The sequence below is a fragment of the Populus euphratica genome, unplaced genomic scaffold (genome assembly GCF_000495115.2).
Source record: "Populus euphratica unplaced genomic scaffold, PopEup_1.0 scaffold98.1, whole genome shotgun sequence".
NCBI classification, from domain to species: Eukaryota; Viridiplantae; Streptophyta; class Magnoliopsida; order Malpighiales; family Salicaceae; genus Populus; species Populus euphratica.
Genome location: NW_011499986.1, coordinates 522,644 through 548,996, shown reverse-complemented (window position 1 = coordinate 548,996; position 26,353 = coordinate 522,644). Strand labels below are relative to the sequence as shown.

At 35.7% G+C, this 26,353-nt stretch overlaps 5 protein-coding genes and 2 non-coding genes across 11 annotated transcripts in view; 3 read left to right on the top strand and 4 right to left on the bottom strand.

Moving 5' to 3' along the window:
* Window positions 1-253, bottom strand: part of LOC105140157 (glycine-rich cell wall structural protein 2-like) — a 1,025-nt gene extending 772 nt beyond the window's left edge. The window contains exon 1 of the mRNA XM_011046866.1: window positions 16-253. Coding sequence (XP_011045168.1) covers window positions 16-253 — 238 coding nt within the window. The remainder of the gene's footprint in view (window positions 1-15) is intronic.
* Window positions 254-1,528: 1,275 nt separating this feature from the next.
* On the bottom strand, window positions 1,529-4,625 carry LOC105140145 (cellular nucleic acid-binding protein-like). Of its 4 annotated transcripts, none has more exons than XM_011046851.1 (4): window positions 4,481-4,625; window positions 3,475-4,126; window positions 2,394-2,486; window positions 1,529-2,293 (listed from the first exon to the last, which is right to left on the bottom strand). In XM_011046851.1, the coding sequence occupies exons 2-4, from the start codon at window positions 3,639-3,641 to the stop codon at window positions 1,768-1,770; spliced, it is 786 nt and encodes a 261-aa protein (XP_011045153.1). In that variant the 5' UTR covers window positions 3,642-4,126; window positions 4,481-4,625; the 3' UTR covers window positions 1,529-1,767. The 4 variants fall into 4 exon arrangements, with proteins under 4 accessions (XP_011045153.1, XP_011045155.1, XP_011045154.1 ...); XM_011046853.1 differs by having other exon boundaries at window positions 3,475-3,943; XM_011046852.1 differs by having other exon boundaries at window positions 3,475-3,940.
* Window positions 4,626-9,195: 4,570 nt separating this feature from the next.
* LOC105140143 (Low temperature viability protein) lies at window positions 9,196-12,323 on the top strand. The gene is made up of 5 exons (XM_011046849.1): window positions 9,196-9,754; window positions 9,853-10,278; window positions 10,767-11,372; window positions 11,573-11,700; window positions 11,941-12,323. The coding sequence occupies exons 1-5, from the start codon at window positions 9,296-9,298 to the stop codon at window positions 11,942-11,944; spliced, it is 1,623 nt and encodes a 540-aa protein (XP_011045151.1). The 5' UTR covers window positions 9,196-9,295; the 3' UTR covers window positions 11,945-12,323.
* Window positions 12,324-14,834: 2,511 nt separating this feature from the next.
* On the bottom strand, window positions 14,835-17,909 carry LOC105140142 (uncharacterized TPR repeat-containing protein At1g05150-like). The gene has a single exon (XM_011046848.1). It carries the CDS (start codon window positions 17,503-17,505, stop codon window positions 15,112-15,114), a length of 2,394 nt encoding a protein of 797 aa, XP_011045150.1. The 5' UTR covers window positions 17,506-17,909; the 3' UTR covers window positions 14,835-15,111.
* A 651-nt stretch (window positions 17,910-18,560) lies between these two features.
* On the bottom strand, window positions 18,561-22,180 carry ARC6 (Chaperone DnaJ-domain superfamily protein). 2 transcript variants are annotated; one of them, XM_011046846.1, is made up of 8 exons: window positions 21,817-22,180; window positions 21,699-21,725; window positions 21,380-21,610; window positions 21,079-21,303; window positions 20,634-20,894; window positions 19,606-20,548; window positions 19,177-19,313; window positions 18,561-19,077 (listed from the first exon to the last, which is right to left on the bottom strand). In XM_011046846.1, the coding sequence occupies exons 1-8, from the start codon at window positions 22,060-22,062 to the stop codon at window positions 18,790-18,792; spliced, it is 2,358 nt and encodes a 785-aa protein (XP_011045148.1). In that variant the 5' UTR covers window positions 22,063-22,180; the 3' UTR covers window positions 18,561-18,789. The 2 variants fall into 2 exon arrangements, with proteins under 2 accessions (XP_011045148.1, XP_011045149.1); XM_011046847.1 differs by lacking the exon at window positions 21,699-21,725 and having other exon boundaries at window positions 21,790-22,180.
* Window positions 22,181-22,751: 571 nt separating this feature from the next.
* On the top strand, window positions 22,752-22,824 carry TRNAE-CUC (transfer RNA glutamic acid (anticodon CUC)). Its single transcript has one exon. It is a non-coding gene; the product is annotated as a tRNA-Glu (tRNA).
* Window positions 22,825-24,263: 1,439 nt separating this feature from the next.
* TRNAE-CUC (transfer RNA glutamic acid (anticodon CUC)) lies at window positions 24,264-24,336 on the top strand. The gene has a single exon. It is a non-coding gene; the product is annotated as a tRNA-Glu (tRNA).
* The last annotated feature ends 2,017 nt before the right edge of the window (window positions 24,337-26,353 follow it).

Below are 26,353 nucleotides of genomic sequence, written 5' to 3'. Positions count from 1 at the left end.
CTGCTTTTCCCCCGCCCCCCCCCCCTCCCCCCCCTCCCCCTCCACCTCCACCTCCACCGCCTCCCCCTCCCCCTCCTCCTCCTCTATAGCGTCCACCATAACTGTTTTTGTTGTAGTTGACAACAGCTTCAGTATTAGAAGTTTTGTTTTGACTTCCTAGTAGCTTGGCAGGATCTAAAAAAGTGACATTGACTTTCGTATGATCAGCAATGCTGTTCGTTCCCTCGTCTCCCCTCAACTCAACAGCTACCATTGCTAGAAACAAGAGAACAAATAAGCTTCTCCTTCTCGTCCGTATCTCCATCTTTAATTTTTTTAGTGCCTTCTTTCAAATTGATTTCCAATTATTTTGCATTTTCACGCCATCGCTCCATGGGTTTATATAGCACTTCTTTGACAGTTTGACAGCTAGATTTTGGACCCCACTTGATCCAGATCTCTAACCAATTAAGTGAAGCAAATCCACCTCCAAACTATCAAGCTAGTTCTGGTCGTCCAAAGAAAAAAAAGACAGTGCCTTAAGGCTCACTTTTGTCCCCACCTAGTTCGCAAGGAATAAGATAAACTAAAATCTGCACTCTGCGTGCAGCAAACGCGCCCACCCTTGTCCGCTACGAGGGCATGCGTTACTGTAGTCGTTAAGATATATAGCTGTACATAGCGTGCATGTTCTTGGTCTTTGATTGGGTGTAAACTCAAGTAAATAAAGAGTGAAAATGACTATAAAAAATTCTAATCATTTGATTATTTTTTTACAAAAAGAAGGATACTGATTGCTTGATTAGACCAAACCCACGGTACTAATTTGTCTCACGATACCCAATAGTGCTTTAATTAGCATGCACCGTGCTTCTGTCTATTGCTTGACAATAACGTTTGAGAATTGAAGTGTGTGAATGAAGTTGCAGTCCATAGAGAGCTAGTGGTGGAGGTAGCTTGTTACTTGTGTACAAGGTTCCTTGCGAAGGTATACAAATTGATTGATTTCAGTGTGTTGGTACCATCATATGCTTCTATTCTAGGTGGAAAATATTTTTTTAATGAATTGATTGTTAGGATTCAGGCTCAAGTTTTCTTGCAAGCACCCTCTAGTTAATTTATTTCATATTGGGTTGTTAAATTTCATATACCGGTGAAGAAGAGTCTTAAATTGATCATGCATGCTGAAAACAGGTTGAGCTACTGTTCAAATTAATGATGACGTTGATGACTGAAAAAACAAGGCAGTAAGTAGAGACATAAAAGTATCGTCTCCGTTGTTATTGAAAGCTAGAACAGAAAAGCCCCATGCATAGATGCCGTTTAACACCTACTTTTCTGAAAGAAAATAAACACTCTGTTTCCTACAAGATATGGATAAAATAAACACATAGCAAATTCCCAGTCAGATTTATGAGTATTTGTTTTGAAGTTCTAATCTGCCTTTTAAATTGATTTACACTACAAGATAATGAATTTTTAGATGGAGAGCTTGCATTAACATGCCATTTTTGTTACCATAGACTTTTATCCTCCAGATCAAAGCAAGAGCAGAAAAATTAAGGAATGCATTGTGGAATATAGCATAGCAATTCTGCTGTTTTCAGACTGAAAAGGAAGATTCAAATAGAATAGAAAAAATCCTCTCATAAAATTTGCTACAAAGTGAAACAATCTTCCTGTTGTTCAAATTATGTAGATTGCATGTGAGAAACCATACAACTCATCACTGTCATATGTTTTTGCTCCTTGCCTCTCAAAATCAAACACGGATCGATTTATGGAGTATCAGTACCTTCGGAAGGCTATTCTTCCTGATGGGCACTCGATTGCCCTGTGGCCCCTCCCCCCGCAATTGTGGCAGATAATCATGGGACCTATACAATCCCTGCTCATGTGGCCCACCTGATTGCATGTACGGCATATCACATCCCGATAACTGCTATTACGACCCCAGCCTCCTCTATCTGGAAAACTATTTCCCCTTGTGCATTGCCTTGCTACATGCCCAGAAATGTTGCACAAGTTGCAGACAGGCTCATTCTGACAATCACGTGCCATATGGCCAGTTTTCCTGCAGTTCTTACATGCTTTATCATTTGTGCAGTCAGCTGCAAAATGCCCTGGCTTATAGCAATTGTTGCACAACCTCACATCTCCAGGTGAAGGCTCAGGATTTGGGCAATCTTTGGCACGATGTCCAGACCTGCCACATGCGTGGCAGATGCCCTCATTCGGACAGTTGCTTGCTACATGCCCAGGTTCCCGGCAATTCCAACACTGCAGCTGTGTGCTGCACTCAGAAGCAACATGCCTGAAAAAAAAATGAAAGATGCAGAGCTGAAATGCTTATCCAATGTATAAGAACACGGGAACAGAAAGCGCAGAAAAATGAAGGCAGGAAGAATTATTACCCAGGAAGACCACAGTTGTTACAAACAGCAGCATTGGGGCATTCTCTTGCAAAATGACCAGCCCGCTTGCAATTATGGCACAAATTGGTTTGGCTGAAGACAACCAACAAAAATTAGAAATATAAAATTACCTAAACCTAAAGCGCATGCATCTAACTAACCTCAAAAGACACCCATCACTGTCATTCACATCCATTATAGTTATTGTTTCACAAGATTTAATTTAAAAAAACAATAGTTCTTACATTTTATACCATTGCAGAAAATGCCCACCAGGAATTAGACTCGGTGATGGGTGTTTTTATCTGTTTTGTTTTTTTAGTGTTCAAACCAAATACCAATTACATCCAATGAAACTCAACTCTTAAAACAGAATGCAGCATCCAATTGCAATAGAAGAAAGAATGCAAAAAAAAAAATTGTCGAAGTTGCAACGGTGTAAAAACTTTATCCAAAAATGATGAAACAGGAAACTGATTGTAACTGTCAGTTCCTTCTTGACTCTGATTTTTTTTTCCAAAATGATAGAAGATCCTTAAGAACCAAAAATTGAGTCCAACATTGAGCAGAAGTAAACTTGATTGTTTTGTTTACCAGTTGCATGAATGATAGAAGTGAAAAATAACAACAAAAAAACAGCCAAAAGCTCCCTTGATTAGACAGTAAAAATCCTAAACAGCAGTAATGTAAGGATTTCATGAATAGCCAAAAACTCCCTTGATTAGACAGTAAAAATCTTAAACAGCAGTAATGTAAGGATTTCATGAAGGAGTATATTAACAACTTTCATAACCTTAAGAAACTATATGCTGCATTGGCATTAAACGGTACATTGCATTAACAACCACAGCCAACAAGGAAGGAAAAAGAAAGGAGTTTCCAGCACGCGACCATAGAGCACAACGAAAGCCTTCAAAAAGCTTACAGGACAATGTGTCACAAGGTGCTCCTTGAGCATATAGACACACTCTACTAAATCTGATGCTTAGATACAATAAGTTCAAAAGCATCCTCACAATGCATGTAAACTGCAAACAATCTAAAGGAAGACAAAAGAAAGAAGTTGTGAAAAACCAATAACCTGAAACCACGATCACGGTCACGGTCACGGTGTGTCTCTCTCCTATAAGGACCATCACGATAGGAATTACGCTGAGATCGAAATCTGCGATCTCGGGGACTCCTACTCCTGCTACGGCTCCGACCCATACCCTGACTTCTGCTACTGCTCCTGCTACGTGAACTCATTTCTCAATCTTTTACTAAAAACGTCAACCACCACAGTTTCACAAGCCCAACACCAAAATTCCACAGCTACTGCAGCTTCCCTGTGAACATTGATCACACCCAAAATTATCTGCATTCATTCACCTCATGCTCCTATTTTAACCTTCAAACAGAAACACCAATTTCCCAACACTACAACAAAATCCTCGTCCAACAACCACCACCCAAACTAAATATTCAATACATCCAAAGCATACCATGTAAACTTAAAGAAACATTTCCTCAACCGAAACATACTCTGGACGAAGATTTATGTACCACTTCTGGGAAAGAATTGTTCGGTCAGTTCACACATTCAATTTGTGAACGCTATGAGCATTGCATTAACTTGACACACAAAACACCAACCATGCAACAAATCACCCAAATGAGTAATTTACCTCCTATTTCGTAAATATTCAAACCAGGATTATTTTTTTTCACAAACCCTTTCTGCAGCAATTAATCTAGTATGACGAAAAAAAATGAATAAATAGAAGAGAACGAGAGAAACAATCTAAGAACATAAAATAGATTATCTGTAGCTAAATCAAATATTTTCTCATGATGAAGCAACAGGCAGAAACCGACTTCGAGATTTGAATCTGAGCAATTAATGCATTTTGACGAAAAAATAAACATAAATTAGCAAGGAATTCAAGAAATCCAACCCTGGTTCTTTGAATCCATAACTTGATTATTAAAAACAAAGATAAAACCCTAAAATCCGTTAAAAAATAGCTAATTAAAAAAATGCAATCGAACCGGATCGGATTTTGTATATCAAATTGGGAAAAAATTTGAGAAAAGTATATACCAACCTTGTGGAGGTTGAAGCAGAGGGGATGGATGTTTGGCACTCACAAAATATCGTTTGCTAATGTAATGAAACGAATTTTGTAAATAGTTGCTAGAGGAGGGGAAAGAATCTTGTAGGGCCGGTTACGGCGTGTTTCAAACTTTAACCATGAATGGAAATGGACACGTCATCTTCAGGCAGTGTATGCGTTCAACTGATATGTCACGAGACTGTGGGTTTTTTTTTTTTTCCCCTCTCATCGATATAGAAAACATTGTTTGATTAGTTATATAGCTTTTGTTTTTTATACTCCAAGAAAACTTGTATATAATTATATTTTAAATTTTTATTTTATAGAAATTAAAATAATATATATTTTAATTTATATAAAATATTTAAAAATATATAAAAATGTATCTTATAATAATTTTAATTATAAGTATTTTTTAAAATTATAATTAAAAATATTTTTAAAAAAACTTGTTTTGTTTTAAATTACAATTATGAAAACTATCATGGTCAAACTCATTCTATAGCTAATCTTTTATCAAATTTTAATGGTGACTTTTTTTTTAGAATAACAATTACGTGTAAAAAAATTGCATATACATGCCTATTTTTTCAATTTTCATGTATTTTAATATATTTTTTTATATAATACAAGCTATATAAAAATTCAAGAATCTTTTCTCCATTTTTATAACATTCAGCTGTGGTTTAATTACTATATTATAATAAAAAAAATTAATATAATAAAGATAAATGAGATATACTGTTTTAAAAATATAAAAATTTATTTTGAAGTTATCATTAAAAATATATTTATTTTTATGTTTATATTTTTATCTTTTCAACCCTCATGTGTGTGTGTGTATATATATATATATCAAATAAAAAACGTACCTCAATATTTTGATGAAAAAATCAAGTTGTATCGTCACCATCATTCTATAAATTTATAATTCTCTAAAGAATTTTTCTCTTATAGCACAATATATATTGGAAGAATTTATAAAACCTCTTATGTCATTAATGTTCCATACCATACAAACTCTTTTAGACATTTAACATTGGACATTCATTCAACAAGTTTTTAACATGCAGATTACATCATAAATATATCAAAATCATTATATATCAATATTGAACAATAATCACCTTCAACATTTTCAACTTTCTTAGTAGTCATTAAAAATATCCTAAATGAGCTGAATATTTTGATTTCAGAAAAACATGTTATTCTTGATAAAACTCTTTTCAAAAAAGATTGTTATGATGCCTATAATTTTGTAAAACATATTTAATTTTTCCAACATTTTCTTCACCAAAGATGTGAAATATAGGAAAAATTTTATAATTACATCTAATTATATAAAAGTACAAATTTTATTATTTAATTGATTCAAATTATATTATGCATCTTAAAATCACACTGTATATCCATTTTCATCCATCAAGCATGCATGCCCAATTACAACAAGATTCAAAATTCTTATATGAAATCTCACCAATAGACTAATAATTGAGTCCAAATATCAACCTTTGAGAAATATCTAAATAACCCACAGTAACCAAAATATAGATATAACTCATTATCAAATCACAAAAACAAGTCAAACACAAATTCAAGAAAACCATATAAATTTTTTTAAAGCTATCAAAATACACTTACTTACAACACCTTGATAGTTCATCTTTAACTGTCTCAAACACGCTACAAACAACTAACAAGTTACAAAAAATCAATCCTTTTACATCCACAAATTAAGTAAATACCCTACAAAATAGTCCTAGACAATATTCTAATGAAGATGGTCCTTCAAATCAACCTCTTAAACAAAATAGACTTCCCAAATAAGCTTCCAAAATAATCATTGCTCTAGGTATTTCCACATCTATTAAACCAACTATCCTTAGCCAACACAAATACAATGCCTTTTCTCTCTATGAATAGAATATGGATAGAATGTCTAAATACAACATCATAAACATCATTCAACGAATAACTATAACAGTCAATGCTTACAAAACCCAAATAAGAACATCAAACAAAGCCATTGTTGAACTCCTTGTTGTTGGTTTTTCTAGCCAGTTAAAAGGATGATAGGATTACTATCTCATTAAAACCGACCACTTATAAATTTTAAACTCTTTCCAAACATATGACGACCAAATATCCATCCTTGGCTCATCTAGAAATACCATCCAAAATGTTGTATCAACCCTTATCCTCACTATCTCCTTATACTTTGTCAAAGATCCTTCCCATTTGAATGATACAACTACCGAACTTTTTTTCAACCTTAGATGTAAAAAGCTTAATGACTTTTAATGGTACAAAAACACATTCCTTACCTATGTTATACTTACAGAAGACTCAAATTAGCCTTTTTAAAAAGAAAAATTCGTTGCAGGCTTACCTATTCTTTTAAGAGAAAAGGTCCAAGATAAAATCAAAGATACCTGTACAATCAAAACTATACCATATGACCAGCTTACATACGGTGAACTTGTGAGCTTCATCCAAAAAGAAGGTCTCAAGATCTGCCAAGATCTTAAACTCTAAAAATAATTGAAATGGAAAATGAAACATATCAGACAAAAACTTGGTAGTTTCTGTCATCAGTTTAACCTATCTACTAAAAAACCCTTATGTAGTGGAAATTGTTCTCAAAACCATTCTAGTTATATATCCTCTATAAATGATCAGTCCATAAATACCAAAAGCAGTTTTACTCCAAACTAGAACAAACCTATTACAAAAAACCCAACAAGAAATTTACCAAAACTCATAAGTCTTTCCAGTCCAAACCCAAACTACTATTTGACCTAAAAACATCATCTGTTACAAATGCAATAAAAAAGGATATATGTCTCATTTTTGCAAAGTTAATACTAAACTCCATGAGCTCCAAATAGGTGAAGTTATTATCAATCAAATACAAAACCTATACATTAAAGCCACAAACACAGACATTTCTCATTTAAACATTTCTAATAAAGAATTTCAAATTGATAAAATAACAACTATCAGTACTACTTTATATGCCTCTATAAATTCCAAACGAACTAACGTTTTAACCTAAGATTAAGAATTTATTCTTGAAGCCATCAAAAGACTTAATGATTCTCAACTCTAAAAAACCTATCTAGATAAATTGTTGAAAGATTTCAACCAACCAAAACACTCTCCTTTTAACCCTCCAAACTGCTATATATTACCCTTCACCAGTACCAATATCTATGACCTTACAAAGTAGATCAAACTAAAACTCTAGTACACGTCTGTCCATTAGAATGATTGTAAAAAAAACTATTCCACTATCAAAAAGAAAATTCTTTCAATTGTTCTTTGCATTGTAAAATTTCAAAGTGATCCATTAAATCAAAATTTTCTTTTACGTGTTGATTGCAAATATGCAAAAGATGTTTTACAAAAAGATCTCCAAAATCTTGCTTCAAAATAGATTTTTGCTCGATGGCAATACACACACACCCCTTGAGGTTAAATTTTTAGATTAATCAGAACCCAGTAAAACCTTACAGAAATGTCAATAAACTCAAATTGGATTGGAAGGTGGATTGGAAGGGGTGTATATATAATTATAAGGGTAAATTGGTTATTAGGGCAAAAAAATCCTTCTTTTAAAGGTTGTTATATCAACAAACCTAAAAGCCACAAAAATAGGTTGTAAAGCCTTCATTTTCACCCAAAATTTTAAGGAAATCAACAATGATTGAGAGCTTTAAGTGAGAGTGAGTTGGTATTTGAGAGAAAACACATTAAAGGCAAACACTTTAACAACTATATCTCTATTCTATATTGTTGGATTGGGCTGCCTTTAGGGATGCTGCTCTTTATTGTGTGTGTTATATTTTAGCTAGAGAGATTTGTAATACCAGGCTCTCTGTAAGAGATATGGCACATGAAGTATTTATTGATAAAATATATTTTTGTATAATTTTGGTTGCCAAACATCTTTTTCTCCGTCAATCGTTGGATGAAGAAATAATTTTAATAAGTTGTTCGTTCAGATATTCTCTGAAGTTTGAATAGTGGAGATTGAAAATAAACACTCTAGCTATAGATTCTAATTTTTAAAGTTAATTTAGTTTTATTCTAATATTTTCCAAACAAGGAAGGATTAATTATGTACAGATTAAACAAGTTGGATTTACGTATTTGAATAGAACATCTTGAAATGAAAAGTATACTTGACATTGTAAAAAATAATTGATAAATGTTAAAGTGGTGGCTTGAAAAATAAATAAGTTGTGTGTATTCTGATAAGTATATGATAAAAAAAAATGCATTGAAAATTTTTAATATATTATAAAAAAAATAAAAAACAAGGTTGCTACAACTTATCTAAACTTAAAGTGTTGATTAAACATCTCATAAGTTAAGTTTTCTATATATAAAAAAGGAGCTAACATGATGTAATTCAATTAAAAATTTGAGATGGTCTTTTATCCTGTTAAAATTCATTTTTTTTTAAATATCATATTAATTTTTTAAAAATTAAATTAATCGGGCTGACATGTAACGGAGTTTTGTCTGAAGTCGATTCTGGGATTAGGTTATCCATGCTTCACCTCGCTCTTCAATCAAACGACATCATATATCAATATTTTTCACAAAGTATTCTGCCCAACGTTTTCGGAGAAACTACGTCGTTTCCCAATACAAATATCGGAGTCCAATTGAAAGTTGATACACCCGACTACAGAGGATAAACCCCAGCATCATCTAGGGTTTAATGCACTCACTCGATACTTTAGGGCTTTGCACAAATCAGTTTAGCCTCGGCTCTTCAATCAAAATCTTCTAAAAAAAATGGGGAAGAAGAAATTCATCGACAAGAAAAAAGCCGCAACTTTCCAATTATTCGCACGCGATTCCTCCGATCCCAATTTCGACGGCACTGACCGAGTTTTCGTGCGAGTCGATAACAATCCCTACACAGTAGAAAGCCTCTTGCCCGGCAACAAAATCTCCAGCAACAGCCACTTCGATGACGATCCTAATTCAATTTTCGCCGACGCGCCGGATGAAATGGAGGATGGCGGCAATGGTAGCTTTGGTAATTCCGCGAACTTTGGAGGGGGGTTTTTTGGTGAGTCATCCTCGGAGCCTTTCCCAGAGGATGTTAGGAGAGAGATTTTGGAATTAGGGTTTCCCGATGATGGTTATAATTATTTACTTCACTTGAGAGAGATTAAAAGTACCGTTAATGGCTCGGGTTTTTTCCAAAATCCTAAAGCCAAGCTTAATCAACTTCCTCATGATGTTAAGGTTAGTCAAGGTTTTGATTTTATTAACTCGTTAATTTTACTGTTCCGTGTTACTGTGGTGAAAATGATAATGCTTGTGATTTTTATGGTTTGTGTTAGGCTTATGACGCATCGAGACTAAAAGTGTCGGAATTGAAAAGTGAGGATAGGAATGATAAGTCGATTTACCATGTAGCTTCGAAGAGTGTTGGCGTTAGGGTTCAGAAAGCTGTTGATCCTGAAGTAGCGGCATTGCTGGATGACAGTGATTTGTCGCGGTTTGGTTCCGATGTTGAGGACTTGGAGGAGGATTTTGTTGTTCGTGCGAATCTTCCTGAGGGAGAGGATGATGTGGATGCTGGTGATTTGGTTGAGGGATCGAAGGTGATTAATGAAGGGATCAATGAATATGTTAACTATGGTCGAGAAAATGTACTGGATCGCAGTGGGGTCGAGAAAGCAATCCATGCTCCAGTGGAGGTAAGAGGTGATTTTGGAGATGAAAAGCAGCGAGTTCGTCGTCCTTTGGATGAACAATTTGATTTGGTGAGACTCTTCTTGCTGAGTAGTTTATTTCTAATTATGTTTTTCATTTTTATCTTGACTCGATCTTTTTTAAATCTAATTTTCAAGCACGTAGTTCATAAAATTGTATTCTTATGCTGTATGTGTGAAGTGCCTGAGAGACATCAAATCATAATTGCTTGACCTGTTATTTTTTAAATATCATTTGGTTATCATTCTTTTAAGATTGGCATGTTCATATTAATCACATAGATTTGATTGGAGGCATGGAATCGAGACATGGTGCTATTTTAGTTAAATTTTTGTGACCGTTTCATCTAGTCAGTTATCTAAGCCTTGAGCAAGTATTTTGGCACCCCCTGGTGTAGGTGAATCTTCTTGCACATTTATTTGTGGTCCATAGCTGTAAGTATGTCCAGATGGTGTGCATGCACCTAGAGTACTGGATAATTCATCACATTTATAAGATTCCTTTGTCTCATAAGATATCTCTGTTTTGCACATTTCAGCTTGAAAGTCAAGAATATGGCACTGATGATGAAGGTGATGAATATGATGGTTACATCGCTGAAGAAGATGAATTTCTAGCGGGCAAGCTTAAACATGCCCTTAATGATCATGCAGTCGATGACCTGGAACTTGATGACAAATATGAGGTTCCTGCAGATTTATTGCATGGAAATGATAGACCAAAAGATAAAGAGCTATTAGACTCGGCAGCTGCTGTCATTCGCCGCTGTAGAGAATATGGGAAGAAGTATGAAAATGAGGATGAAGATAAAGAGGTTATTATTGAAGAGGAAAGCAGTGATGAGTCAGAAAAGTGGGATTGTGAAACCATTGTCTCAACATATTCAAATCTTGATAACCACCCTGCTAAAATTGGAGCTCCAGAAACTGCTAGAAAGAAGATGTTGTCCAAAGCTGTTATTGGGGCTTTAAACGCTTCCAGTCATGTTATTGCCCTTGGAGGAAAAGAAAAGCTTCCTGTAGACTTTTTGCCTCGCAGAAAACCTGCTGCAGAAAAGGTCAAGGGTGCGCCTAGCTTACAAGTGGAGCAGCTAAAGAGGAAGCAACATGGCCAGGAGACAAAGGACGAGAAGAAAGACCGAAAGGTTTATATTTGTTGTTCTTTTCAGCATTTCCTTTGTGTCTCTGTCTTTGACATGCAATGCATAGACCCACAGGATAACACCTGAAGAAACAATTTGCTTATCCAAAAAACGTGTTTGGCACTTTTAAAAATTATACTTTGGTTCATGTGCAACTGCCTATGTTTTGAACTTTGATTATGACATTGAGATTGTGCAAGCAGGCTGCTGTAAAGGAGGAAAAGCGTGAAGCTCGACGCGTGAAAAAGGAGATGAAGGGGCTCTACCGGTGTGAAGCACAGCGTGCTCAGAAAGCTGCTGCTGTAGCAGGCCCATCTTCCATTCATCTTGTGTAAGTATACTGATTATTGATTTTGCTTCTAGATACTTGATCTATCAATTGAAATGCTTCCAGTACTTACATATATGATGATAATGGCTACAGTAATCCTGTTTATTTGTTATGCTATTTGAAGTGCAGGCTAAACTCTGATGTGAGATTGCATATAAGTCCTAATCTTTTCATTTCTCTGATATGGAAATGTTGAGTTACTTGACGCTAATGTGGTTTTTGTTCCCTCTGATCCAACAGGTAATTTGCCATTAGATCATTGCTGAAGACAACAGGATCTTGTAGGAGGATATCGGCATTGTTTGAAAACCATCAAGGAGGAATATTTGTAACTTGAGAAGGTGCCGTATACTTGGTTTTCTAAGGGGAACATTTTTAACAAGAAAAGGTTCTGTATACTTCATCCTCAGTTTCCCATGGGACGTTTTTTTGATGTGTTTTTGTTATGAAGTTTATTTTCAATGTCATACCTTGGGTAAAATTGTCTAGGTTTTTGGAAGACACTTTTAGATGGACTTACGATGACTTACAAAGCCATGGCTACCGTTTTGTTGGAAAACATGTATAAATTAATCACCTGTTTTCTCTCTGTCATTAACATCATATATCATGCTGTAATTTAATTGTGCTAGGTAGGTTTAGAAGAAAGATGTCTGTATTGTATGGTAATCTGCCTTGAAAAGCATCTCAGCAATGTGAAATCCATGGATGATTTATCTTGAATGGAACGTATAACTGCCAGACCTGAAAGTGAGTTGAAAAGAGAAATGTAGCGGCAAGAGTCAGTGTACAGCCAGAAAAACCAGACGGGATGGCTGTATCTAAGCTAAACAGATACTCTAGCTTTTCATCCATTTGCTCCACTGATTTAAATTATTTATTATCAAATCATAGCATGATCATCAAAAGAAGCAAAGCCAGAATACTTTAGCTTCCTGAAAGAGAATTTAAACAAGAAGCACAGCATTGCTACTCTGCGTGGGGAATGGGAGCATAATCGCCGCCACCAGATCTAGGTGCAGGATCCCAGATGCTGTAGTCTTCTACCACATCTGGTGGATGAATCTTGGTGTGTTGTTCAACTCCTTTCTGCTGATGATCGTCGAATGGATGGGAGAAATGGGAGGCTGACGATGATACCTGAGCTGGAGGCCATGCTGATGATGATTCTGGTGCTGCCATGGGCATCAAAACCATCACTATCATGCATGAAATATGCACAACCGACCTTCCATTTAAGGCCGTCGGGTGCTTCATAAATTTTCCTTTCTAACCTGTATTTCAGCTTTAATGATGGCCTTATTTGTTTTTTATGGCACCTCTAGTCGCAACTGATATGCATATGGTACCCTAATTTGAGCGGATTTGGAGATTAAGGTGTCTTGGAACACCCAAATAAAATTCTTCCTCCATTCACTCCTAATGGATGATATAACAAACTCATAGTTCGGTGGGTCCAAAATCAAGAATACATGAAACGTGGAAAGCCAAGCAGAATCTTGATGTATGAGAGTACGCTAAAGAAAATAATTTTTTTAAAAAATATATCTTTTAACATTAGTAAATGACATATAACTATTAAAAAATAATTAATTTTAAACTATTTTTAAAATTTTTTAAAACATAATTAAACCATAATGCTAAAAAATATAAATAAAATAGTGATTCACACCTTGTATAAACTTCCTTCCATCCAAGGCCAATTATATTTGGATGTATTTTCTCATAAAATTTATAGTTAAACAGTGTGAATTACTTGCTTTTAACTTTTTTAAAAAATAAATGTCTCTGTACGTGATTACACGAGATAGCTCAAAATTACCCAAAAGGTAGAATAATTTGCTAACAAATTTTAAGATACTGATGCTTCTTGGTAAAGATGGTAGGAGGGGTGTTAATGATGATGACCACGTTGTTGGCCTTGCGAAAAAATTATTATGATGCGTGTCTAACTGTATCAATAATTGCATGCATAAACTCCAATCACTCTAATCAAAGAACCTAAGTCTTCCTCTTTGATTTTGTGAAAGCTTTTATTTTTCAAAATGCTCTTTTAAATTATTTTTCATCTATTTCATAGTAAATTAATATTTCTTAAATATTTTAAATATATTAATATTAAAAAATTGTAAAAGTCATTATTTTAATTAAAAATAATTTTATAAAACACTATACTACCAAACATGTAATAAAAACTGGAAGGAAACTGCTGATTTATCATCATTTGCTGGACCAACTTAATAAATATAATCATTTTAGCCCTCCCCCCATCAACTTAAAAAGTCAATAATTTACCCTTAAATTTGGAATTAGCCGTGAAATGGGCCCCGTGGCTAAGAAACCACGGCTAGTTAGTGAAACTGTTTAACAATCTTTTGTCTTTGCAAGACATGTCTTTCATACGGGCAAGAATTGTAGACGGTTTGCTTTTAAAGGAACTTGTATGATGTAAAAATGTTTTTAATTTGAAAATATAATAAAATAATATTTTTTTAAATTTATTTTTAATGCTAATATACAATTTAATTTATAATAAAAAAAATTAAAAAACATAACGGGTCCGCGTAAACAGACAAGATCAAAATGTTCCGAAAAAGCATCACATTACATCTCTATAAAAACCAAGATTTTAAGTTTTTGAAAACCATGGTTTTAAAAAAGTTACCAGACACCCTTTTTCTTTGTTCTTTTTTTTACTCAACTAACATTTTTCCAATTCAACCATGATACCAAACAGGCACAGGTCGTTGAAAAGAAGCTTTGGAAGTTCATTCATTACTTGTAGCTTTTTCCTTTTTGAGCATTGACAGATCGCTCATTAGACTCGAAGAAAATCATTACTTCTTTCGGTTAATCTTCAGTCCAGTACAGAATTTAGTTCTTGCAATTTGATAATTATTTTTTCAGATGAACAACCAACAAGTCAGCTAACAAACAAAAAAGAATGAAGCAGCCTCATAAACACCTGTCACGAATATGCAAGAACAAGAAACTCATTTCTACATTTAATGAGTTTTTTGAAATCCAAACTAAAGGAAGCAACGTTCAAACTCAAAATCCGACAGGATCAGCTCCAAAAAAAAAAACCACAAAGCATCCATGAAGACACCCACAGCACTCACTCACACACCACATAAAGGAAGAGTCGGCTTTAAAAGAACTAATAAATGTATCAGAAATTAGAAAGGATAATATACATCATTTCAAACATTTGAATAGTGGAACAAAAAAAAAAGCATGAGAAATTCTAGCACACCTAATGGGAAACGGGGATCAAAGATACAGGTGCCGGTTGAGACCATTTATTATACAAGATGATGCCCACAGAACACATAGATGAGATAAATAATTCACACTGAACGATTAGAATAACACGACTGCATATCCACAAAAGAACTTGGAGTGGAAGAGTTACCGATCATTACGAGATTGCAAAGGGAGACACGTGCACTTATCTTTCATCGCTTCAGCCTCACTTCCATACTCTTTGAATTTGTAGTCATCCTGCTTAAATGCAGGAGACACCTTCCCCTCGCTGTAACACTGGCTACATAGACTAAAATGAGATTTTATCTCCTTGAAGCGGGACCCAATAATTGGGTAGCGGCAAACTGAGCAAACACAATTTCCATGGCGGTTCCTGTCCCCAGATTCGAGCTTCACCAGAGTTGACATAATACCAAAGCCCCAATCAGGATCATCGAACATCACAAGAAACTCCTTGAAAGACACCATTGAAGAATCTTCTTCTCCATGAAGCTCTAGCATTTCACTAACTCCATGCGAAGGAATATAAATAGCCCTCAGTAAATTGATGTAACGAACAGCATCAGCCCTTTTAATCTGTGAACCACCTTCATTCACAGGACGCCATAAAAGCGCATCAAAAGCAACCCTTTTTCGCTTATCAGGAGTGCCGCTGCAAATGGGAGCAAGAACGGCATAGATCATACCTAAATCCACCCTGCCTGAGCCTGTATAGTCCAAAACAGAGAGGATCCTCTCGTTTATTACCTTGACAGCCCCCTGGAAGGTTTCAGGCTTCAGGAAATTAAGCAACCTCCGCAGAATTTCCTCTAAATTAGGTTTGCGTATTGATTTCTCAGGAACACCACCACCAGAATAAGACAGAGGTACATCATTTTCACTCATTTCCTTCTTCAAAAGTTCCACATCACATCGACTTAACCTGGTAATCCTCTGAAACACCCTGATTTGAAGAGCAATAGCTAAGTCCTGCCTCAATGTAGTTTTTCCATTCACCGTATTAAATTTTGAAGGTTCCACAATGACAAACACTCCCTCCCCATTGGCACCTTCATTACCCTTCACTTTCTTCTTCTGTATCTGCTTCAAATGAGATATTGCATCATGCAATTCAACTCTATTTGTCAATTTCAACGCTTCCTTCAAAGCTTTCTTAGCTTCCTCAGTCTCCCCAGCCCCCAACAACGAGACAGCCTTATTAAGCTGTGCCCGCCAGTGGTTTGGCCAGACAGCTAAAACCCTAGTATACATCTCAGAAGCTCTTTGAAACCTACCCAGATCCATGTACAGCCCACCTAAATTATACAAAGCATCCACATGGCCAGGTTTCAAATCAATTGCCTTTTGAAACACCTCTATTGCCTTCTCATCCTCACCCATGGCATGTAAAGCCGAAGCTAAATCACAATGAGCATCAGCATAATCTGGTTTCATAAAGATAGCCTCTTCTAAGGCCTTAACAGCAGCCTTATATTCCCCTACCCCAAACAGAGCACTACCTAAAAGTTTCAAAGCTCTAAAATGGGTTGGGCAGAGAATAGCAGCTTCTCTATAATACTCACAAGCACTTAAAACCATACCTTCACCTTCCAGCGCAATCCCGAGATTCACATAAATCTGGGGAAGCAAATAACCCCACTGATTCCCACCCGCCTCTGCTGCCTCCAACGCCAACAAAAACTCCTCTTTAGCCTCTTTATACTTTCCAAGCACATATAAACAGTTCCCAGCTCTAAAATGTGGCCTAACATCCACCGGCTGCAACTCACAAGCTCTCTTAAAACTAACCAACGCCTCCTTAAACAACTGATGATCGTACAAAACCCTCCCAATTGCCATATGCCCATCAAATGCCTCTTCTCTCGATCTCGCCCCGTCAGCTCTGCTCCTCAAAGCCCCCAATTCTCTCACGAAAGCCGCGTAATCATTCCCAGACTCTTCCCAAAACACCCTCTTTTCCGAGATCTCCGAAGATGGCCCCAGTTCCCTTGACCAGCCAGCATCAGAAAACGCATCAAAATTATCAGCTTTAAATTTCCCATCTTTAGCTTGCTTCGCTTTCAATCTCTTAATCAAAATCTCAATATCATCAACAATTTTCCACGTATCATCAAAAACAATCCCGTGATTAGGCGAAACCGCCCACGCAGCAGTCCTCTGCTTCTTCTGCGACTCTATAACCCTCTCATCCACAATTGACGACGACGAAGCCTCCGCCTCGATCGTGCTCCCTTTATTATCATCATTCAATTCCAATTCAAGCGCATCAAAATCACGGTCCACGTCACCAGCTCCATCATCATAGGTACGCAATAAACCATCATAGGTTAACCCTTTCTCGCCATCAATAAACTCTCCGTAAGTGCGGAAAACTTCGTCAAGAATCGCATTGATTTGCTCGTCACTAAATTTAACTCTAGGGTTCACAGCCACCACCAAAGCTGCCATTTCATCTCTGTTGAGACCTCCATCACGGTTGGCGTCAAATTGTTGGAAAATCCTCTTCACTTTCTCTGATCTAGTCCCTCTTGTCGTCATTAGAGGGTTTCAAAGAAGAAGCAGACTAACAGACCTGTTGATAATGCTTGTATAATTGGATAAATGTTAGGGTTTAGTGTCGGAGGATAATAATTTTGCTGCTAATTTTAGGGTTAGGGTTTGATTTGTTGCCTTCTGTATGGAGGAGGAGTGGTTGTTTGTGAAGCAGCGGCGGCCGCTATATCTGAATTTTGTTTTGTGTGTTTTTTTTTTTTCCCTTCCTGGCTTTTCTTGATGACGGGTGGTGGTGGGGGCTATGATGCCCAGCTCTGAAGAAGTCCTTTCGCAGTCTCTGTTTTAATTAATTTATGAGAACTTTAGTTACCTGGGCGGCAGTTGGCTAATTGCCTGATTTTGGAAGGCTTTTTTGCCAGCTGGCATGTGTGAGCGAGCACGATTGCTGTGTTTTATTTTTATCATCTTACTTTGATAAGGTTGCTGCTTGCTATGGGACGAGTGGCAGTTATATCTGCTTGATCTACTTCAAAAAATCATGATCAAACCTGATTGGGGTTGTATGATCTGATCAGATCTTTTTGAGTGGTTTATTTGACTTGGTCAAACTTTACTGAGTAAACATTAGTTTTTTAAAATAAAATAAAATCATTTTAATAAAAAAACAATCGATCTTAATAGATTTTCTGACTCGTAAATTATTCTCGATTGCCCGGACGAGGTGCAGCCCAGCCCATGCCCAGCTGGGCTGTTGCTGTTTTGTTTTTTTCAATACTTCAACACGTGCACAATGATTTTCGTCTGGTGTCATGGCGTAGCTCCACACATTGAATCAAACCATTTTCGCCCTTCTTTAACTAAACCCGCATGGCTACAAGCAGAAATAACTGCTCTTGTTCAAGATTTCCTGATATTTTTCCAGTACTGAAAACTGGTGGTTTTTAATTTTTTATGTCTGCACCAGGAAACGTTAGAGAAAGGAAGGCCTTCGGAAATGCAGCACCAGTGGTTGGGGTGCATCTTCGCCTCCGCGTAGCTGTGCTATTATTCCATCCAGATTCATTCTTTGATTGTGTACAAGCAAGTTTCCCCGTATAATCCTCTAATATTGCAAGATACATTCAATAATCCATATACTGCGCATTGATCTCCAGCTAAAAATTCAGCAGAAGATAAGATCCATATGCTAACAGTGACTTTTATGAATTTGTTACTGCACAATTTGATGGTTCAGCTTAAAAAAAAAACATTGGGACTAGGCTTCAAGGAAATTATCAAAAACTATAAACAAAGACAAGGAAGGGATTTACAATGGGGTCATTTCATGTTTTACATCATAATTGCTCCTTCAGTTATTTTCCATCCCGAATTGGAACGTGATAGCTCATATCTTGTCGTGTAGGTTTTGACATTAGAGGCATTGTTCTCTGGATGAACCTCATCAGTTAAGCGAGTTGACTCTTTGAGTGTTGCTTCTACTACAGCACTTAGTCCATCCACAGATACAGTCACACTGTCAATAGTCAGGTCCAACAGCACATACTCGTATATCCAACCAAGATGTGCAATTTCGGCCGCACGATCTGTCCATATTTTCAACATTTGACTATCCAAAACCTGGAGAGTTCTCTCAGAGTCAGAAAAAAAGTACAAAACTAGTTTCCTCGTAATGTTGTTTAAGCAGAAGTTCAATTAAAAGCATAGAAGTGATGTTACCTCTGGCAATTTTGCCAGGCAGTGATCAGGTCCAAAAGCCTGAGATTTAATGTTTTGCCACTTGCGAACTATATCCTCTGCAAACCTTGCATCCATTCTGGGTAATTCCTCGGAAATTTGTTCATCTACTGCTGAATCTGCACAGTTGAAACTCCATTACAAGCAAAAACTTAAGTTTCTTGCTAGAAGTATACATGAGGAATGAGTCGCTTTAAGTAATGTGGACGAGTGTAACATAGACCTATAGCTACATTGATGCAGAAAAATGACCAGATTGAAATTTTAGATGGAAAATTTTTTAAGTGGTGAAGCAAAAAATGACTGGTTAAAGTGGTTAAAAAAAAATAGCTTCGCTACAGAAAATGATTAAGTTTAACTTGAGATTTTGTCTGGTTTGAGGTATATGGTAAAAGTAAAATAAAATCATACTCAAATTGATGGTGTCAGATGCCATTGCCGAACCAATTTCTTTCTGTCGAATGAAGGAGCCAGTCCTAGGAGGAAAATACTTCAGGCCACCTAAAGTCAGCAGTCCAATAGCCACACCAGCACACATGATTTTGATACTAGCATCTTTTATTTTTTCAGTAATTAATTCTTCTTCAGGAACTTCATCAGAATATATTCCTTCAGGATTCTCTAGACCAAGACTTTCAAAAGGCTTTTCCGTTTCTACAGCAGAAAGGACAGAATTGATCCCATCATTTTCATGGAATTCTGCACCCATGTCCTTGTGACCAAGAGGAAACACCTTCTGCAATGCCTGAATTGCACTAGCCTTCACATGGTCAATAACAGCAGTAGCCTCAGCCCCGATTCTCACTATGGCTGCTGCTGCAGCCAATGGTGAACGACCACCTCCTTCCTGCCTTTCTAGGTATCTCAAGACAGTGGGGTCATCATAATAATCTCCAAGCTTGAATTCTATATCTTTGGTGTCCCTAAATCTAGGAAATACCACCTCCATCAACCATGTCTCCAACAATTTACAAAGCCCAGGAAGATTGCTGTCATCATCATCCTTTGAATTTTCCATGATAAAATCAAAAATAGGTGGATTTCTGTAAGGAGAGTTATCACTGTCTAAACCCAACCATTTACAACATTCATCAAGCTCACCTACAAGCAGTGAACAAAGACCCCTCTCCAAACCAAAGTCAATATCACGGTTTTCCATGGAACCAAAGACGGGAACAAGACTCCCTTGATTTGTTAACTTAATCTGCTGAAGTTGTCCGAATAGGTTATCAGCATCTGTGATGAGATGAGGCTTTTTACCAATGAAAGCTTGGGCAACAAGGGCAAGTGCTACTCCATAAACTTCAAAATTTTGAGCCGGGATATTACTTGGTGTGGTGACGAACAGATCAACCTTTCACGTGGAGGGAATTTCAATAAGAATTGGGCAAGCATAAATAGGCAAAGGCAAATTTCATAACAATCATAATTTGTCCTACCTGCTCAGCTGCTGTCATACGTAAGAAGGCCTCATTCATGAAATCTTCCCGGGTAAATCCTCCAGCAACCGGTGCTGCTCCTCCTCCTCCAACAGCCCATAATGTGTTTCGCACTCCTTGGAGACCCTCCTCCCTTCTTGTTCGGTATTCTTCGCTTAGGGGCAATGCAAGAAGTTCGAGGACAGATCTAGGGGTAATCTCTTCCAATGTCTCATCAATCTGTGCTTGTAAATCAGGTGCAAGGCTACTGGCACCTTCCTCCTACATGCAAAGAATAAGTATTTTATCAAGAAGCCAATCAGGTGAGTGAGCGTCAACATCTGGTGATAAAATAATATAAAATTTTTTTTATTCTTGATAAATACTCACTAATGCCACCAATAAAAGAGAGAATGAGTCTTGAATCATAATTGTAACAAAACATTAAGCAAGAGCAATGTAGTACCTGCAGAAGCTTCAAAGCCCGCTCTAGCACTTCACGCCCTCTAATAAAATCTGGCGGATCCAACGCCATAGCATCCCTCGACATATCTACATAAGCAAGCACCATTGCCAACACCACATCTTGCTTCAACGATTTGGGCAATCTTTCCCTTAACAAACTCTCTCCAATTTGAAGCACCACCCCAGTCTCCCCTGCTTCTTGTAATACACACAATGCCCCCGGAACCTACAAATCAAAAAATTTCACCTTACAAACAATTCAATTACAATTTCTCGCAGTTCCCACACATTCTCTCAGTTACCTTGTCCCAGGGAACTTGAGTGATGATGGTATCAGTCTCGTCATCGATAAGGCCTTGATTGTAATCTCTTCTAGAGGCAGGGTCAGCTAGGGTTTCACAGGCAGCTTGGAGAATTTGCCTGCGGCTAACCAAAGCGTCTTGACTGAAACCGTATTGTGGTGGTTTAGAAACCCTAGCTTCATAAGCTCTCTTTATGCCATCTCCAAGGAAATGTGTTTCAGCTCCTAAAACCTAAAAAAAAACGTAGCAATTCTCTTCAGTCGAGGCCAAAATGGAGAGCATAGATAGGGAAATGAATTGAATTAAATAGTGTAATTACCTGGTAGAAGTGGAGAGGGATGGAGACATAGCGTTCGGGAGGTGAGAGGGGGGGAGGAGGAGCGAGAGTGGCGGGGGGGGGGGGGGGGTACCTGGTAGAAGTGGAGAGGGATGGAGACATAGCGTTCGGGAGGTGAGAGGGGGGGAGGAGGAGCGAGAGTGGCGGTGGAAGAGGAAAGAGGGTGGTGGAGGACGTCGGAGGAGGAAGTGTCGGTGGAGGTGAAGAATTGGAAATCGCTGAGGAGGCGATCAGCCCACTTGCTGGCGGAGCAGGTGATTTTGGTGCTTACTTTTGAGGGTTTTTTTAAAGGAGAACATAGTTTTGGAGTGCAAAGGCCAATGCCGACATGTCTCAAGGCTTCCATTGCAAGTCTTTTTGGTTTTGTGTGCTTAAAACCTCAAACCATCCTCCTCTTGCTGAGGTTTTCAGTCTCTTCCCTTTCTTCACTGGCTAGCGATAATGCCGAGGACAAAATACAATGGGCCGTATTTAAAAAGGGTGTACAAAGGAAGAACCTGTTTGAATACAAGCCCGTTGACAAAAAGACAGAGCCCAAAAAACTGTAAGGAAAACCTCAAATCTCAATTGTTGTGTCATTTACATCCATAATGTTTTCAATTTGAAATTTTCTCCTATGCTCGTTGATTTCTTTTTATAAATTTTTCTCCGAAATACGTTGTTTTATTGCATATAATATTCATATTATAATCCAATTGATAAATACATGAAAAATAACAGATATAGGTTTTCTTAAAATCCAATTAAAAAGCTAAGATATCATAATAATACAAAAAATATCATCTTCGTTTCACCAGATATTATTTTAAATATACGAGAATTCAATTAATAAATACTTTATTTTTACACATAAAAGCACCGCCAAAACTTTAGCTACATAGATAATTTTTTTTATTTGTGATATAATTTGATATCGAAAGATTTGGAAAATCCGTTGTAGTCTAGTTGGTCAGGATAAAGAATGTCATTGATCATTAATAATCTCCCTTCAATTGTTTTATTTGTGATATAATTTGATCCGACAGATTTCAAAATTCCGTTGTAGTCTAGTTGGTCAGGATATTCGGCTCTCACCCGAAAGACCCGGGTTCAAGTCCCGGCAACGGAATTTAATTTTATTCATTACCCAGTTATGGTAATGGGCTTCTGGATAATTAAGGTTCTTGCAGGTGACCGGCCCAAGCATGCCACATTCTAGTGCCAAGCCCTTCCAAAAACTTCGAAGCATAATTTTATCCCGAAAAAATAAAAAACAGAACGAATGAGGAATTAGGTTGTAACGTGGTAAAGTTTTCTTCAAATCTTGGATTAATGTCCTGAACCAATTCACAGTTCGGTTTATATAAGTTCTTTTTAAAAATATATTATAATATTATTTTTTTATTTTTTAAAAATTATTTTTAATGTTAACATATCAAAATAATTCAAAAATACTAAAAATAAATATTAATTTTTTAAAAAAATAATCAAAAATATTAATTTTTAAACTAATATTTTTGAAACTAAAAACCGAATAGGTGGTTAGATTTTACAACTATGGCACCAAGTTTCGTTGGTTTTTAAAGTAAAAGAAACGGAAAAAGGCCAAGCCATTGTCACCAAATCAACCTTCCTGCGAAAGTAAGTAATAGCTTATCCAACCATCTAGGTGGTAGCCAAGTGGTAAGGACTTGGGATCAAGAGGTTTGCTCCCTCTGTGGTCTCAGGTTCGAGTCTTTGATTGCTCATATGATGGCCACTGGAGGCTTACATGGTCGTTAACTTCAGGGCCCGTGGGATTAGTCATGGTGCGCGCAAGCTGGCCCGGACACCCACGTTAATAAAAAAAAAAAAAAAAAAGAGTAATAGCTTATCCAACACTGAATTATTCAGTGGAGTGGATATAAAGAAAACGGACCTGCAATGCCCATGGACCGTGTCGAAACAAGCTTCAGGTTGATTGCTACATGGACATCAGAGGGAAAAAAGTGTTTAACTATCATCTTTAGAGTATGATTAGGGGTATAGTTTTGGTTATTTTTTAAAATATTTTATATATTAAAATAATATTTTTTTATTTTTAAAAATTATTTTAAAAATTAATATATTAAAAATATCAAAAAAATTAATTGTAAAAAATACGAGTACAGTCACATTTCTACACCCTCTTTAAGCATGTTATGAAAACTAGCAAATATTTTTCTAATTTTTAGATAATTACTTTTAATATACCTGCTCTTTGAGAATCCATGCATATGCAATTTCATCTTTATTATCATACTTACGAATTTTAACAATTAAGTTGTGGTTTTATATTTTGGATGCAGTCTCAAAAAGATATATATATATATATATATATATATTGATCACTTTAATTAGTGCGGATTCATTCAATAACTTTAAATCAACCTTATGAAGGGAAAAAAACCTTAATAATTAATAATTTTAAGAATATAAATATTTAATGAATAAAGATTTCAATTCTGCACTAAAAAAAACTTACAGAATGTCAGTTATGAGAAATGTATGATATGTTATTAATATAATTGATGGGGCTACTAATGGCTCTCCGTTGTAGTCTAGTTGGTCAGGATATTCGGCTCTCACCCGAAAGACCCGGGTTTAAGTCCCGGCAACGGAATTTCTATTTTTATCCATTGCTCCACTTGTGAGTGTAGGGCCAGATCTGTATGTTTCTTTTGGGCTTCTAGAAAATTGAGTTTCGGTAGATGCCAAGGCCCATCACTGATTGGAGGTAACCTTCATTTTGATTTTTATATGCATTAATGTTAAACTTTGACCTTCTAAGAAAAACACAAAACAATCCATCTATCTTCATACTTCAAAACTGGTTCTTCAAATTCTTTGAACGTAGCCGTAAAATAGCCTTTTTCATCACTTTCCTTCGCTTTTTTCTTATTTTTCCTGCATGGTATCCTCCTGGATCTATATCTCATGAGAATCTTTGAAAGCTTGAAAATCTATAAAATAGGCTAGCATATTTCATATATATATATCAGTGGGGGAACAATAGTGGTTTGAATCATATAAGTACAAGTAAAATGTTTAGTCTCAAGTCATCGCACATTCACGAACCTTTACAAAGAAATCAACTTCTACAGAAAATTATATTAGATTTGGATTTTTTTTTCTTCTAACCTTACCATGAATAATAAAGTGGGAGTATCTTGAATCATATAATTTTTTTTATTTGCATTAAATATATTTAATAAAAAAATGAATTGTCTTTGATTAATAACAAAGATCCTGCAAAATACCAAATAATTATTTTTTTATAAAAAAGGTTGTTATGCATGCTTATGTGAAAACATTTATACAGAACTGTTGTTTTTATAACACTGTTTAAAATCACTAATCTTTCATGTAAAAGTTAAGTTTATACTTGGTGATTCGACACAAAGTATTTTTTGATTAAGAATGTATAAATATTACATTTTTTTTAATTATTTTATTTAATATTAGTATGTTAAAATAATTGATAAATAATAAAAAAATATATTTTTTTAATATTTCTAAACAAAAAATAGATTAAAAAAAACACGCCCTTTATAACTGAAAAATCTTCCCAAGAGCGCGCGCAAACAAAAGATTCCTAAAACAGTGAAGCAGGAAAAGCGTAACGCTGGATTGGAAGCAAGCGAGGGTTTGATCATGAACAGGAGGAGTGCTTAACCTTGTCACCCCAGCAATAGAAATTGTCAACATTCTGGCGACAAGTCAAGTGTACAATAGTCATACGTCGTTGAAATAAAGACCAATTCAATTATATGGCTCTAGCGACCTGGTTTTTTCAAGTGCAATTCGAGCCCATCGTCGAATTGATGTCTGGAGATATCGCTATCAGAGGTTAAATCATGCCTTCTTCGATCAATTTATTATCTTCGTCTTCTTCTTTTCTATGAGATGGGATGTAACGAATCCTGTTTTCTTCAGGTAGTTTAGAAAAAATGTTTATATGATGAATAATTAGTCAACTTTTTAGTTGTAGTTTTTTCTAGTTAAAATGGTTGTTGGATGCTTTTTTGTGTTTGAAAAATTAAGATGACTGTTAATCGGTAATATGTTCAAAAAATTGAAGGATTTTGATTTTTTTTATAATTAAGTAAATATATATTTTTAAAAAAATTATATTGATTTTTTAAAAAAGAAACACTGTCAAAATAAAATTTTAAACCTTATTTTTGAAGGATTTGCAGGGTAGGATTTTTTTTTTGCATTGAATTGAAATGTTATAAAGTAGTATATTTTTATGAAACGAATGAGAAATAAATATTATTTACATGTCATTAATAATAAATAAATATTATTTATATATTATTAGTTATCATAACATGATTTGTACTTTATTAATATTAATGAAGATATAATAATTTTTTACAAGTCTACCATATCTGTTTGTTTTTAAGTTTTAAAATAATTTTTTTAAAAATATTAAATTTTTTTAAATATAAAAAAATTATTAATATATATTTTAATATAAAAAATTATCTAAAAAATAACTATAATTACATTACCAAACAATTTAATAATCCACTAACCCTAGCTATAAACTCAACGTTTGGCTGAGTGGAAAGAGAAAAAAACAACTGAATTGTTACCTTGACTTGACACTTTTAAATATAGGCACGGGGAGATAA

What these genes read in the sequence shown, in the direction of transcription:
- LOC105140143 (XM_011046849.1), top strand. Translation starts at nt 9,296, where the DNA reads ATGGGGAAGAAGAAATTCATCGACAAGAAAAAAGCCGCAACTTTCCAA. An exon ending in AACTTCCTCATGATGTTAAG is followed by an intron (nt 9,755 to 9,852) that starts GTTAGTCAAGGT and finishes GGTTTGTGTTAG; the next exon opens with GCTTATGACGCATCGAGACT. An exon ending in TGGATGAACAATTTGATTTG is followed by an intron (nt 10,279 to 10,766) that starts GTGAGACTCTTC and finishes TGCACATTTCAG; the next exon opens with CTTGAAAGTCAAGAATATGG.
- LOC105140145 (XM_011046851.1), bottom strand. Translation starts at nt 3,641, where the DNA reads ATGAGTTCACGTAGCAGGAGCAGTAGCAGAAGTCAGGGTATGGGTCGG. An exon ending in GACCGTGATCGTGGTTTCAG is followed by an intron (nt 2,487 to 3,474) that starts GTTATTGGTTTT and finishes GGTTGTCTTCAG; the next exon opens with CCAAACCAATTTGTGCCATA. An exon ending in AACAACTGTGGTCTTCCTGG is followed by an intron (nt 2,294 to 2,393) that starts GTAATAATTCTT and finishes TTTTTTTTTCAG; the next exon opens with GCATGTTGCTTCTGAGTGCA.
- LOC105140142 (XM_011046848.1), bottom strand. Translation starts at nt 17,505, where the DNA reads ATGACGACAAGAGGGACTAGATCAGAGAAAGTGAAGAGGATTTTCCAA.
- ARC6 (XM_011046847.1), bottom strand. Translation starts at nt 22,062, where the DNA reads ATGGAAGCCTTGAGACATGTCGGCATTGGCCTTTGCACTCCAAAACTA. An exon ending in CTCAAGTTCCCTGGGACAAG is followed by an intron (nt 21,304 to 21,379) that starts GTAACTGAGAGA and finishes TTTGATTTGTAG; the next exon opens with GTTCCGGGGGCATTGTGTGT. An exon ending in GCCTGGCAAAATTGCCAGAG is followed by an intron (nt 19,078 to 19,176) that starts GTAACATCACTT and finishes AGAACTCTCCAG; the next exon opens with GTTTTGGATAGTCAAATGTT.